The 13,149-nt window shown below is 38.0% G+C and overlaps 1 protein-coding gene across 2 annotated transcripts in view; it reads left to right on the top strand.

Moving 5' to 3' along the window:
- ESRRB (estrogen related receptor beta) overlaps positions 1 to 13,149 on the top strand; it is a 65,296-nt gene that overhangs the window by 5,363 nt on the left and 46,784 nt on the right. For both annotated transcript variants that reach the window (XM_051977540.1, XM_051977541.1), the window contains exon 2: positions 10,614 to 10,730. In XM_051977540.1, the coding sequence (XP_051833500.1) occupies positions 10,614 to 10,730 (117 nt within the window). The remainder of the gene's footprint in view (positions 1 to 10,613; positions 10,731 to 13,149) is intronic.

Here is a 13,149-nt window from a genome sequence, read left to right as displayed (position 1 = left end):
ATTTCGAACTTATTGTACAGATGAGTAAACTAAGGTAAACAGGGTTAAGTGACTTGCCCAGAGTCACACAAATAATTAGTGTCTGAAACCAGATTTGAATTCAGGAAGATGAGTCTTCTTGAATTCAGGCCCATCCACTTAGTCATGTCACTGCCTTGTGGAGTATTGATAAATGTTTAAGAACAGGCTTAGAAAAATAAAATTGCTCAAGAACACTTTTAAGTTAAATTTGCATTACTAACATTTTCTCCATCACTTTTTCTTGAGTCTAGACAATAAATCAAGTCTTAATTGTAGCATTTTCCAATTTCCAAGGTGTAGATGTTCATCCTGAATGAGGGGGTTTATATTACATGCCCTCTTAGCTCTTTTCATGCTTTGACATTTTATGATTCTATGTCTTCAGTTTAGAGCTATCTGAAGAGCCCCCACTTGGTCTAACAATGCTAATACAAGCCTGCCCATACGGAATTTAGCTTTCTTTCCTGCCGAAGGGAGGGAGATATAGCATTAGATGAAGCTTTGATATGGCATGGGGCTCCTTTCCCTTAGGGAATTACTTTGGGGGATTCTGCGGCATGCACTGAGCAGACATGCATGGAATTGGGAAACTATCAGCTCACATAGCAGTTAATTATGGCTCCAACATCTTTTATTTACAGAGAAAGCAAAGGGTGTCCAGGATTATGGTGGGAGGGAGGAAGACCGAAGGAAGACCTTCAAAATGCTTTTGTTTTTCACTTTGGGCCCAAATATGAGACTGGAAAGAATATTCCCTCAAGGAGAAGCAATGGCAGGAGGTGATTGATCAGTTATCAGAAACGGGGTCTGCTTGGCTGGTACTTGTCTAGATCCAAGTTGTTCTGGATTGCTTCCAAGGCCTTTTGTCCTGGAAAACATTGACTGATCCAAGGGGAGATGAGTTCAGTGACACACATGGGCATTTAGAGATAAAACCTTTCCAAAACAGGCAGACACTAGAGCGGCACAAGGGTGGTGTCTGGCACCAGTAGCGGATGGGATTGTTGGAGCTGATTTCCATCTGCTTTTCTTGATCTCTTTGGGAAATGCTGTAATCCAAGAGTCACTTCAATGCCGAGGGTCCCCTCCTGGCTTCCCCAAGGACTGGATGTATAAACATACACTCTGTCCCAGATAGCTCTCAGCCTTGGTGGGTTTAACCAAGAGGAGGTCACAAATGCAGAATATTGGAGCTAGAAAGTCCAGGGATTCTTAGATTTAAAAAAAAAAATCTAAAACTTGTAAGACACTTTATAGCCTAAAAAACAATACCTAAATACTATTATTATTATTATTAATTATCATCCCATTTGTCAGTCTCATAATTATATTGAAATATAGTTATCAAAATAGTTTTTAAAAAACTAATTCATAGACCTCAGGTTAAGAACTCCTGGTCTAGTCTAATCCCTCATTTTATGAGTCCCCAAAATGAGAAGTGATTTTTTTAAGAATGCATCACTAATTTCATAGATTTAGAGCTAGTAGGGACTTCAGAGGTTATCTGTTCTAACTTGCTAATTTGCTGTGCAGTTGGCTGAGGCCAGAGAATCTAGGTTATTTGTCTAGTTACTCAGGTAGTAAGTAGCTTAGAAGAGGTAGAAAATAAGTACTTATATAGCACCTACTATATGCCTTGCAACCACCTTGTGAAGTAGATACTATTATGATGTCCATTTCACAGATGATGTCCATTTCCTCAGACACTTATTAACTGTGTGATCCTGGGTAACTCATTTAACTCTGTTTGCCTCAGTTTCTTCATCTGTAAAATCAGCTGGAGAAGGAAATGACAAACCACTCCAGTATCTTTGCTAAGAAAATCTCATTAAAATATAGATAAAATAAAAAAAAAAAATCCCAAAGGGATATAGAGTCAGACATGATTGAACAACAAGTAGTTTTTATAATGTGCATGTTTCTTTCCTTCTCCTCCATTTAGCTTCTGTTTTTGTTTTTGGTTCTTTGGTGTTTTTTTTTTTTTTTAAATAAAAATTGAGGTTTTGGGATGAGAGAATAGGAATTTGACTATCTACTATTGGTATTTGAAACAAATAAAAAAGAAATGAAATTGAATGAAGAAGCAATTTGTTTTCCAAGGAAATTTCCTAGAATGCTCATGGTCATTGCTTTTGCAGATATACCCCAATGATTGTTAATTAATGCCTTCTTGCCATCCCAAAGCTGGACTTTTTTGTTGTTCAGTCACTTTCAATCATGTCCAACTCTTCATGACTTCATTTGGTGTTTTCCTGGCAAGGATACTAGAGTAGTTTGCCATTTCTTTCTCCACCTCATTTACCTCATTTACCTCATTTTACAGATAGGGAAACTGAGGCAAACAGGGTAAAGTGACATGCCCAAGATTGCACTACCAGCTTTGAACTCAGGAATAGATGAGTTTTCCTAACTCTAGGTTTGGCACTCTATCTACTGTGTCCCAAGCTGTTCTAAAGCTGGACTTAAACAAGTTTTTTCGACTGATCTCTGGTAAGCCCTCTTGGAAACTGTTTTAGTTAGGTCTCTAGACCCTAGAAAGGATCCAGGCCTTTCTATAAAGGAGGAAAGGGCAAGGAGCCCATAGAAGTGATAAGAGTCAGGGCTGGAGTAAAGGAGGGGAAAGATTAAATTAAAGAAGGAAAGAAAATCTAATAATTATAATTATGCAATAATTATAATTATAATAAAAACTAGAATTTTCATGCTACTTGTGAGATTCTTCCTTGTCCACACACCAATGGTAGAGAATATACTCCTTTAGTAATAGAACATATTAATCGACTCATTATAATAATGATGATGACTAGCATTCATATAACACTTTAAGGTTTTTAAAGTACCTTACATATATTATCTCACTTAGTATTCAGAACAGACCTGGGACATAGGTATTATTAATATTACTATTTTATAGATGAAGAAGCAGGAATAAGACAAAGATGGGGGGGGGGAAGAAAGAGAGAGAAAGAAAAAGAGAGAGGGGGGAGGGGGCAGGAGAGGAGAGGGGAAAAAACTAAGTAACTTTTCTAGAGTTACACAGTTAGTAAAGTGTTTGAGGCACTATTTGAATTCAAATCTTCCTAACTCCAAATCCAGCACTTTACAGAGTATCTCATGTACCTATCCTACTTAGGTACTTAGTAGGGAAGAGAGAAGAGTAGTACCTAGGATTAGGTGTACAATATCAAGCTATAAAAATCTTGAGTGTTCAACAATTGTTTGTTGGCTGACTGACTGGTACAACTGAAAATTATGCTAATTAATAGTTAGCTGGATGAATGAATCATTGAATGACATTGAACAAGGGATGAATGAATGATTTATATACACTATGAATGAGTGAGTGAATGAATGAATAAAAAGCTTACTGAGTGAATGAATGAATGAACTTATGAATGAATGGTTCACTGGCTTCTATGAATTTCTAACAATTCCTGATTGCAGTCATTTTTAGAAAAAGCATTTATTAAGTGCCTACTATATGTCAGTCACTGAAATATGCCATATGTATTGGAATAACATGACCACTTCAGGGAATTCATTATTTACACTAAATGGGACTCAGTTGTATGTAACAAGGGGCAAGCATTCTGGGTCCATTGAAGTGCATATAGTCATTCTTCATTGACTTGGATTTTTCAGTGTATATCGCTAAAGTGAACTTCATTGAGTGATAAATAGATGTCATTTAGGGGGCTCTGCAATGTTTGATGCAATCAACCCATTATCATCTATAATAAGAACACTGGGAGGACTATAGTTGAAATGGATCTGTTGCTTTTAAATGCAATGAACTTTTTCCCAACTGTCTTACTCTTCAGGAACCTTTGAGCCATCTGTCCCTTGAGTTACAACTTCCTTTTTTTGAACTTTTATTTATAGCTGCTGAAAGATAGCTAGGTCATGTGGTGAATAGAGTGCTAAATCTCTTATCAAGTAGACTTGAGTTCAAATCTGACCTCAGATACATACTGCGTGACCATGGGCAAGTCACTTAATTTGTGTCTTTCCATTTCCTCATCTACAAAATGGCATCTACTTCCCCTGGTTGTTGTGAGGATAAAACAAGATAATATTTGTACGATGTTTTGCAAACTTTAATGAACTATAGAAAATGCTAACATCATGAATATAATGATAACGTCAAGATGAATATGTTCTCTTCTTGTAGGAGTGTCTATTCATTAGTCCCTGAACCAGGATTTCACATTTAGAGTGCCAACTGCTAAATTAGTGGGTTTTGTTGCTATTATTGTCTTACTCTTCCTGCCCCATTTGGGTTTTTCTCAGCAAAGACATTGAAATAGTTTTCCATTTCCTTCTCCAGCTCATTTTACAGAAACTGAGGCAAACAGGGTTCTGACTTGCCCAGTGTCACACAGCCAGTGTCAGCCCAGATTTGAACTCAGGAAGGTGAATTCAGGCTTAACACTATATCCACCGAGTCACCATAATTAATTAAATTAAAAATTGTGTGATTCTTAATATTTACTCCTGTCCCCATCATCTTTTTTACCATTGGGCAGGATCACGACAGAAGAAACTCACCATGCAGGCCTATGGGCAGTTCGGGGTTTTTTGGGGGAAGTTTGATTCTTTATGGGTTGCTTTGGTCAAAGAATCACTAAAATGCCATTTACTAGTGAGATTTGAAAAATGTAGGTAGTCTGGTCCTTGGAAAGCACAGTCTGTTGCTCAAAACCTTCTCAGCATAGTAGAACTTGCCCAAACTTTTTTTCAGTTGGTATAACCTTTAGCAACCAACGGTCACCTCCACACTACAATAGAGCATTAGCGTAGGACTATTTCTTGAGATAAAATGGGAATAATACTGAGACTATACATTTCTAAATGATAACACTGACAATAGCAAGGTTATTTTTAAAACTAGAGAGGCCCATTCTTGTCCCTGTGCCAGCTGCTACCCAAAATTTGCTCTCCCCCCAACCTGATTCCTGACACCTGCAAATTTCTTTAACTCTTTGACTCCTATAACAGTTTTGAGATTTGCCTATCCTATCTCTGAGATCACAGACTCCCCTTTCTGTTCCCACAATTCATTGCATCTAAAACAGGCTGTGGTCCTGTGCATGTTCATTGATAGCTGTTGAAGATAATCCTTGTAAAAAAGAATCATTAGTTCAGTTCAGGATGACAGGCAATCTGAGTATCTCATGAAGGACAGAAAGGAGATGTGTGTCATATCTTCATGAAAGCTCAGCCATCAATCCATTCGTTCAAAAGTTTATTTAGCAGCTACCAAGTTTGAGACACTATTAGTTACTGTTAAGTCCTTTTTCCTCTGACTCTCTGTGGTCCCATTTGGAGTTTTCTTGGCAAAGATGGAAAGGTTTTCCCTTTCCTTCTCCAACTCATTTTACAGATGAGGAAACTGAGCAAGCAGGGTTAAAAGACTTTTCCAGGATCACACAGCTAGGAAGTGTCTGAAGTCAGATTTGAACTCAGGAAGATAAGTCTTCCTGTGATGAGTCTTTCTGACTCCAGATTGGGCAGCCTATCTACTGTATCACCTAGCTTCCTTGGGGGCATGGAAGTGTGAATAACACAGAGTTCCTATCTTTAAGGAGTTTACAAGGAAGCAGGGATAATAAGATAATTATCAAATAAAAGAGGATTCAAAAAGTATTGTGATTATTTATAACAGAGAATATTTTTATTGGGAGCATCATGAAAGAGGTTAAAAGGATCATAGATTGATAACTAGAAGGGCTTTAGTAGCAATCTAATTTTATTTTTATAGTTAAGGAATCTGGGTGACTTAGGTCACACAGTTGGTAAATAGTAGAGTCAGGACATCAACCTGTGGCCTCTGACTCCAAATATGGCAAGAAGTGAAAGAAAGGTATAGCAGAAGTAGAACATAGTGTCAAAAAATCCACAGAGGTGGGAAATTAAAGATGAAAGATGAGTAATGCAATTTAGCTACATTACAATAAGGGGAAATAGTACCAGGGCATAAACCCAATCTTATCCATATTATATGGGATGATCCTCACTACAATAAGATAAGGCCCAAAAGTTCATTTTTTTAAAGAATGAATTCCGGTTATGTTTGAGGCTATTAACATAGAAACCCAAGCCTGGTTCTTTGCCTTTCACCTCACCCCAGTTTTGAGGTGAAGTCAATGGTAGATTCCAAGTCATGGGACTCTTGAGTTTTTGATATTAAAAAAAAAGTCTCAAACTAGGTACCATTTCCCCTACATGTCACAGTTACAAAATATTTAGCTGTTTTGCTCACTCTGGTTTATATATGCTCAGGTAACTGTTGAAATGTAGCCACTGCCTGCACATGAATGTATATAATTTATGCAAGGACCTCTGAAAGCTTTGAACCCGACCCCCCTATCAGCACTTCCCACAGCCTTACTCCCAGACCTGAAGCTCTCCCCCGTCACCCCCTTTCTTAGCATACAGGGATATGGAGCAGGATGTGTGACCGCCTGCCCCTGAGAGACTGCTGGAATTGTGATGAGGTAATCTCATCACTTTATCATGGGGCACTTACCGAAATTACAAGACAAAGCTACCAGCCGGCTTTGCTGGCAGCCAGCCGCCAGGCCCATAAAACAAATTGAAAGGGACATAAATAAATAAATAAACAAATAAAATCAGGACCTTCCCTTTCCCCTACCCCCACCCCCAGTCCCAGTCTGAACCATAAAGGGCCAAGAACTTAGGTTGTTACTGCAGGCCCTCTTTCCACCTGCTCTCAGGAGGTTGGACCCAGGGAAACTAATGGGTTCTAATCAATAGAAGCTTCATACTTAGAATGAGAAAAAACAGTGAAGTCCAAGTATTTTTCTCCCGATCAGGCCACATCTGGAATAGTCTGTTCACTTCTTGATAACTGGAACACATCTAGAGCAAGGTGCAAAAAAAAAAAAAAAAAAAAAAAAGTAAGCAAATTCAAAATCATGACTTATGAATATTGAAAGAATTGAGGGTGTCAAGCCTATAGGAGAGAATACTTATTGAAAGGGTCAAAAGATTGCATTCAGCTCCAGAGAGAACTAGAAACAGCATTTGAAATTTACAGAGAAGCAGATTTTCACTTACTATAAGTAAAAACTTCCTAACCACTAGAGCTATTTCGTAATGAGATTGGATGATAGTGAGCTCCCTGTCCCTAGTATATGATCAGATGATTGTATGTGGGATTCAGAATTTGGGTTGGGGTTGACCCAAATGATCTCCGAGGTTCCTCTTAATTCTAAGATTCTGGGATTCCATGATTCTTTAGTGATGGTGGGAATTTTGACCCACAGATTCTGCTCCAGCCATCGATAGTCTTCCATGGTTGGTTCTGGTTTCATCTGCAGCTGACAAACACATTGATTCAGCAGTGTCCATAGTGACAGCAGAGACAGGAGTAGATCCCAGTCCCCCAACACCCAAACCTTTTTGTTGTACCACTTCCTTAATAATACAAGAATTAGGTAACCACACCAAGAGATACCACAAGACAATATAAGTGCCGTTAAGAATAGCTGACATTTACTTAATATTTCACATACATTATCTTATTTGAGTCTCACTATAGTCTTATAAAGTGGTTAATGCTACTAATATTATAACTGGCATTTGCTTTGCAAATATCATCTCATTTGATCCTTACTACATTTCTGGGAAGAAGGGGCTATTATCATCTCTATTTTACAGATGAGAAAATTAAGGCACACAAAGCAGATAGTATATATCTGAGATGGGATTTTGAACTCAGTTCTTCCTGAATTCTATTCACTTTATCACCTAGCTACTTTTACCCATCTCTTTCTCCTTCTCCCATTACCACTAAAATTTAATTGTGGTTACAAAATGCTTTCATATATTATCTCATTTATTTCTCACAACAACTCTGTGAGTTAAGTAAACCCCATTTCACAGATGAGGAAACTGAGACTGAGAGAGGTAAAATTATTTTTTCGGGGTCACACACTGATTAAATGTTTGAGGTGAAACTCTAGATAGTGTACAACCCACTACACCACATAGATGCCTTACTACATTTTGATTTTATAAATGACAAAAGTGATACTAAGTGACTTGAACATGGTCATGCATCTAAATATCACCTGCCAGAAAGAAAGAGAATTTTGCTGCTTTGCCTGGTTACATATTCAATAATGTGACAAAATGAAAAGTCACAGAAAAAGAAAAAGAAAGAGAAAGAGCCTTCGTCCTAATCTTGACTCTGCCTCTAGTTCCCCCTGTAAACTAAGGCAAGTCCTTCATCCTTCTGGATGTCAGTTTCCCAAAAAGAACTAATGCAACTGCCAAAGATGAAGAGATAAAAGCTTGTGGATTAATTATATGATTCTATGCACAAGGAGTTCAATGTGGAACCAAGGGTAGTTGAACAACCTTCATTCAAAGTCATTTAGAGTACAGTTTTCCCTTCTACACCATGACTTTCTCCATAATGATTTCAATATATCACAGGTCTGTGTAAGAAATTAAATGGGAATTTAGGGGGAGTTTTGTAGAAGCCAGAAGATGACATAGAAAAAGTTTAGAAATGCATAAAAGCATATGTATAGTATTATATAAATCTATATATTTTATCTTTTAATAACATAATAATTCAAACTTCTCTGGTTGTGAAGGGAGGGCCAAAATTTTTATGTGGATTTTGAAGATTTGGGGAGGGAGTACCACATCTCTAGTCCCAATGATGTAAAGGGGATAACTATACTTTGTAGTTATGTTAAATCTCAGGATCTCTCTGTACTGCAGATCCTGATTTGGACATTTTCTTAATTTTATTGCTACATAATCCCATCTCAGTAAGATGTGCTAATGAGTATTGGTAGGGAGGGAGGTAGATATGAATGGGAACAGGGACCAGCAAAGATTCTGTAAAATAGAATAAGCTACCTTGTAAATGAGTGAATTCCTCATTAGTGGAAGTTTTCAGGGAGAGGCTAGATGCTCATGTGTCAAAGTTATTGTAGAGAGGATTTTTGTTTAGGAATAGTTTGGGCTAAGATCAATGTTTCCCAAAGGTTTTTATTTCTTGAACCCCTTTCAATAAAAATGTGTTGTGAATTCCCAGAGTAATTTAATATGCTATTCATAAGAGCCTTTAATTATTTACTGCTTAAAGTGCCAGTGAATTTTAGGATGAACCTCTTGGACCATTGTCTCTAACTTTCAAATGGGAATCATTGGACTAGATTAAAAGTTCTGAATCTTTTCTGGACCTTGTAGCAGCTGGTGAAATTTATGGACCCTTTCTCAGAATAATGTTTTTAAATACATAAAATAAAATATGCAGGATTAGGAAGGAACCCATTTATATTGGAAAATATATTGATTTATCTTTTTAAAAGTTTATGGACCCCTAGATGATCTCTGAGATCCAGTCTAGCTCTGAGGCTCTCTAATTTTATAGCAAGTGACTCTAAGGTGATGGAATCTCCCCAGAGCATTTATTTTGTCTTTAGAATACTTCATCTGGTTTTACTTTCTTAATTATGCTTAGCTTCTTTTCATGTTGAAATTAGTTTGCTTTTATTGTGGAGAAAATGAGTCATGGATAATTGAGAGTTGGTTGGATTGTTTTTCTCTTTGCTAGTGAGTTAAGCTAAGTCTGGCCTCCAAGAGTGATTTAGGATTTGAGGACAAATGCTCCAGTCAGAGATAGGAAACTGAATTCCCAGAGATCAGTCACCTGAGGGTGGGCAGCTAGGTGCTATAGTGGATAAAACAATGGCCTAAGGATTAGGCAAACTTATTTTCCTGAGTTCAAATCTGGCTTCATGCATTTACTAAAGCTGTGTGACTCCGGGCAAGTCGCTTAATCTTGTTTACCTCAGTTCCCTCATCTGTAAAATGAGCTGAAGAAGGAAATGATAAACCACGCAAGTATCTTCTTCAAAAAAAATCCAAAATGAGGTTATGAAGAATTGGACACAATTGAAATAATTGATCAACAACAAACAAGAATTTAGATAGCATGATCTTTCCTCAAAGGAAATAGACACCTCACAAGGCTATGCTAATTTAGGGAATTCCAGGGAGGTAGCTTCAAGGAACTTAATTCCTTGGTCCTTAGTACTTCAATTCTTTTTTTCAGAACTGCCCTGGAGCCAGGTAGGGAAGGTAATGGGCAGTTTACCAAGAACTAGGGAAATCCAGATTTAAGTTTTTCATGGGCTCAGACCCTCAGGGACTTCCCTAAAGGAGCTAGGACCTTGGAACTGAAACCAACAAAGGCTGTCTACAACTGTAACTCTCCCTCCACCCCCACCCCCCCACCTCCAGATGATTTTGGCTGTAAGAAAATGTTCCTAATTCTGTTATTGAAAAGGGAAACCATTCCCTTTAATAAAGGAATTTTTAATAAGCTTTGATTCTCCAGCTCACTGATGGCTCTAGGGTTATTGAGGTGTGATGAAATCTTGGGGGAATGTTTAAGAAACACTGCTGCAGAAAGCTACCAGCTTCAGCCCTTGTTGTCCCTTCCACTCTTACCCTCTCTGGATGGATAGACAGATAAGAACAAGACAGGGTCCATTCGGTGCTTTGAGATGCCCTCCAGGAGTGACCCTTTCTGTATCTGGTTGCAGGGAACATTGAATACAGCTGCCCGGCCACAAATGAATGTGAAATCACAAAACGGAGGCGTAAATCCTGCCAGGCATGTCGCTTCATGAAATGTCTCAAAGTGGGGATGCTGAAGGAAGGTAAGAGGCTAGGGGAAATGGTGGGTGGGGGTGGAGTGGAGCTTTCTGTCTGTTAATCTGTTATCCCTCTACAGTCTCCAAGTTTTCTGGCCCAGCGAAGTCACTATCCCTACCTTTTTGGATTTCTTCTCACTGTTTTTACAGCATTTACCCCACAAGGACTTCTAAACTACTCATCTAGGTTTAAAGCAGCATCTGCCATCAAATATTCTTGATGAACCCTGCCAACAATTCAGGGGCTTCTCTCCTTTTTCCAGGCAGAGAGGTGATATTAGGGATATTTAGTTGAAGGGTCTTGACTGAAGGTCAATATGTTGTTCTTCAGAGTCCTGACCAGTGCTGGGACTAGATAGTATCCAGCTCCCCACCACTTCTATTCTCTTTCTCCTCTTCCCTTCTCTCTTTAGGTGTTTAGGCTCTGCATTAGGGTAGAAATAACACCAGATATCACAAGACCTGGGTTCTAATATGAGGTCTGCTATTAACCTCTGTGGGCCTCAATTTCCTCATCTGTGAGAGATATATAGTGGATAGAGAGATCCAGGAAGTCCTGGTCTCTAGTCCTGTCTGTATGACTCATGACTGCTTGGATGATCTCTATGCAAATCATCTAACGCCTCTGTGCTGGGTCATTTCTCAGACTAAAAGTCATAGAGAAAATTCCAAACTGAAATGCTAGAAGGAACTTTCTTATCTGAGAATTCTCTACATCAATAGAACTGCAGGTCCACTCCCTTTTTCTATTCTCATCAATAACACGAAGAGAATCTTTCCTTTCTAAATCAATTCCATAAACAATCATCCAATGACTCCTTGTTGCGTTAGTCCTTTTCCCTTCACACCCTCCATCTCCTGGTCAAATTAAAGACTAAAACTTTAAACCAAGGAATGATAAGTAGGGTCCTATTACTATGACAGCCCATGGGGAAAAAATGATCATCCCAGAGGAGATGGATTGTTACAGCTGGCTGTTTCTGATCTAAGATGCTGCTATTCCTCCTTGCTCCCCTGGCTCCTTTTTCTCCCAACTATCCTTTTATACTTCCTCCTTTCTTCTCTCTTTTTCCTTTCTATCTTTACTTGTTTCTCTACTTTTCTTTTTTTATTATTATTCTTTTCTCTTTTGTTTCTATCTTACTCACACTTCCCTTGTTGGTTTGCTCAGGTTCCTTGAATAGTGCTGGGTCTCACTCTCTTTCTTTTTTTTTCTTTCTTTCTTCTTTCTTTCTTTCTTTCTTTCTTTCTTTCTTTCTTTCTTTCTTTCTTTCTTTCTTTCTTTCTTTCTTTCTTTCTTTCTTTCTTTCTTTCTTTCTTTCTTTCTTTCTTTCTTTCTTTCTTTCTTTCTTTCTTTCTTTCTTTCTTTCTTTCTTTCTTTCTTTCTTTCTTTCTTCCTTCCTTCTTTCCTTCCTTCCTTCCTTCCTTCCTTCCTTCCTTCCTTCCTTCCTTCTTTCCTCCCCCCCCCCCTCTTTCTTTCTCTACTCAAAGTAAACCACTGGGAATTCAATGATAATTAAATACATTCTTATGGATTTACTTCAAAGCTTCATGTTTCAGATTCCCTCTGGAATGAGAAAAAAAATGGAATACATATAGGCTAGGGGGAGGTGAAGAAAAGGGGAGAGAAGGAATAAGACTTGAATGCTACCTACTATGTCATGCTATGTATCCTTGTATAGTTGCCTCATCTTAACCTCTTGAGATCAAGTGAGTTTTCTGAATTTCAGCCTTCTGAAGCCACAAAGGTTACCAAGGTCATTCCTTTGTCTTCTCCATCTAAATGTGTATGTGTGTTTAGGGGCTGTGAAGAAGGGGAAGAAAAGTCGCTGTTGGAATTAAGAATTTATTCCATATTGATTTGCAATTTGAGGGAAAAATGAAGTTTATCTCACAATTTAGAAAGAAATGGTGTGGGTGAAAAGAGGAAAAAAAGAAGAGAGGGAAATGAGATTATTTCAGGTTCTCCTATTACCCAGATTTTATCATAACCTTTCCTGCTTGCTTAAAAGTAATGATTTAAAGCAGAAAATGTGGAAATCTTTTCTCATCACCTGAAGCTCTCCAGTTTACAATGTGTGTGTATGGGAAGTGGGGGGAGTTGAAGATTCATGGTTTCTAATCTCCAGTTCTAGTAAGCTAACCACTGCACCACCCAGCTCTTCTATATAGCTATAATGACATAGTACCTACATGATACCTTTACTTTTTTTTTTTTTTGATACCTTTACTTTTAGCAGGCTTTCACAACCATTATTTCATTTTTTCATCACACATCTTGGAGAAGCAGTTTATCTACATAGAGAACTAGAGTCAGAAAGACAACTTCCTAGTTGACCCGCGCTACCTATATGACTCTAAGCAAATCATTTAAATTTCCCATGGCCCAGCCAATTCTCTAGAATTATAAGTGGCTTTAAAAAAA

This window comes from Antechinus flavipes, chromosome 2 (assembly GCF_016432865.1).
Source record: "Antechinus flavipes isolate AdamAnt ecotype Samford, QLD, Australia chromosome 2, AdamAnt_v2, whole genome shotgun sequence".
Classification (NCBI taxonomy): Eukaryota; Metazoa; Chordata; class Mammalia; order Dasyuromorphia; family Dasyuridae; genus Antechinus; species Antechinus flavipes.
Note: the sequence above shows the minus strand (reverse complement) of the source record. Positions and strands in the feature narration are given on the sequence as shown.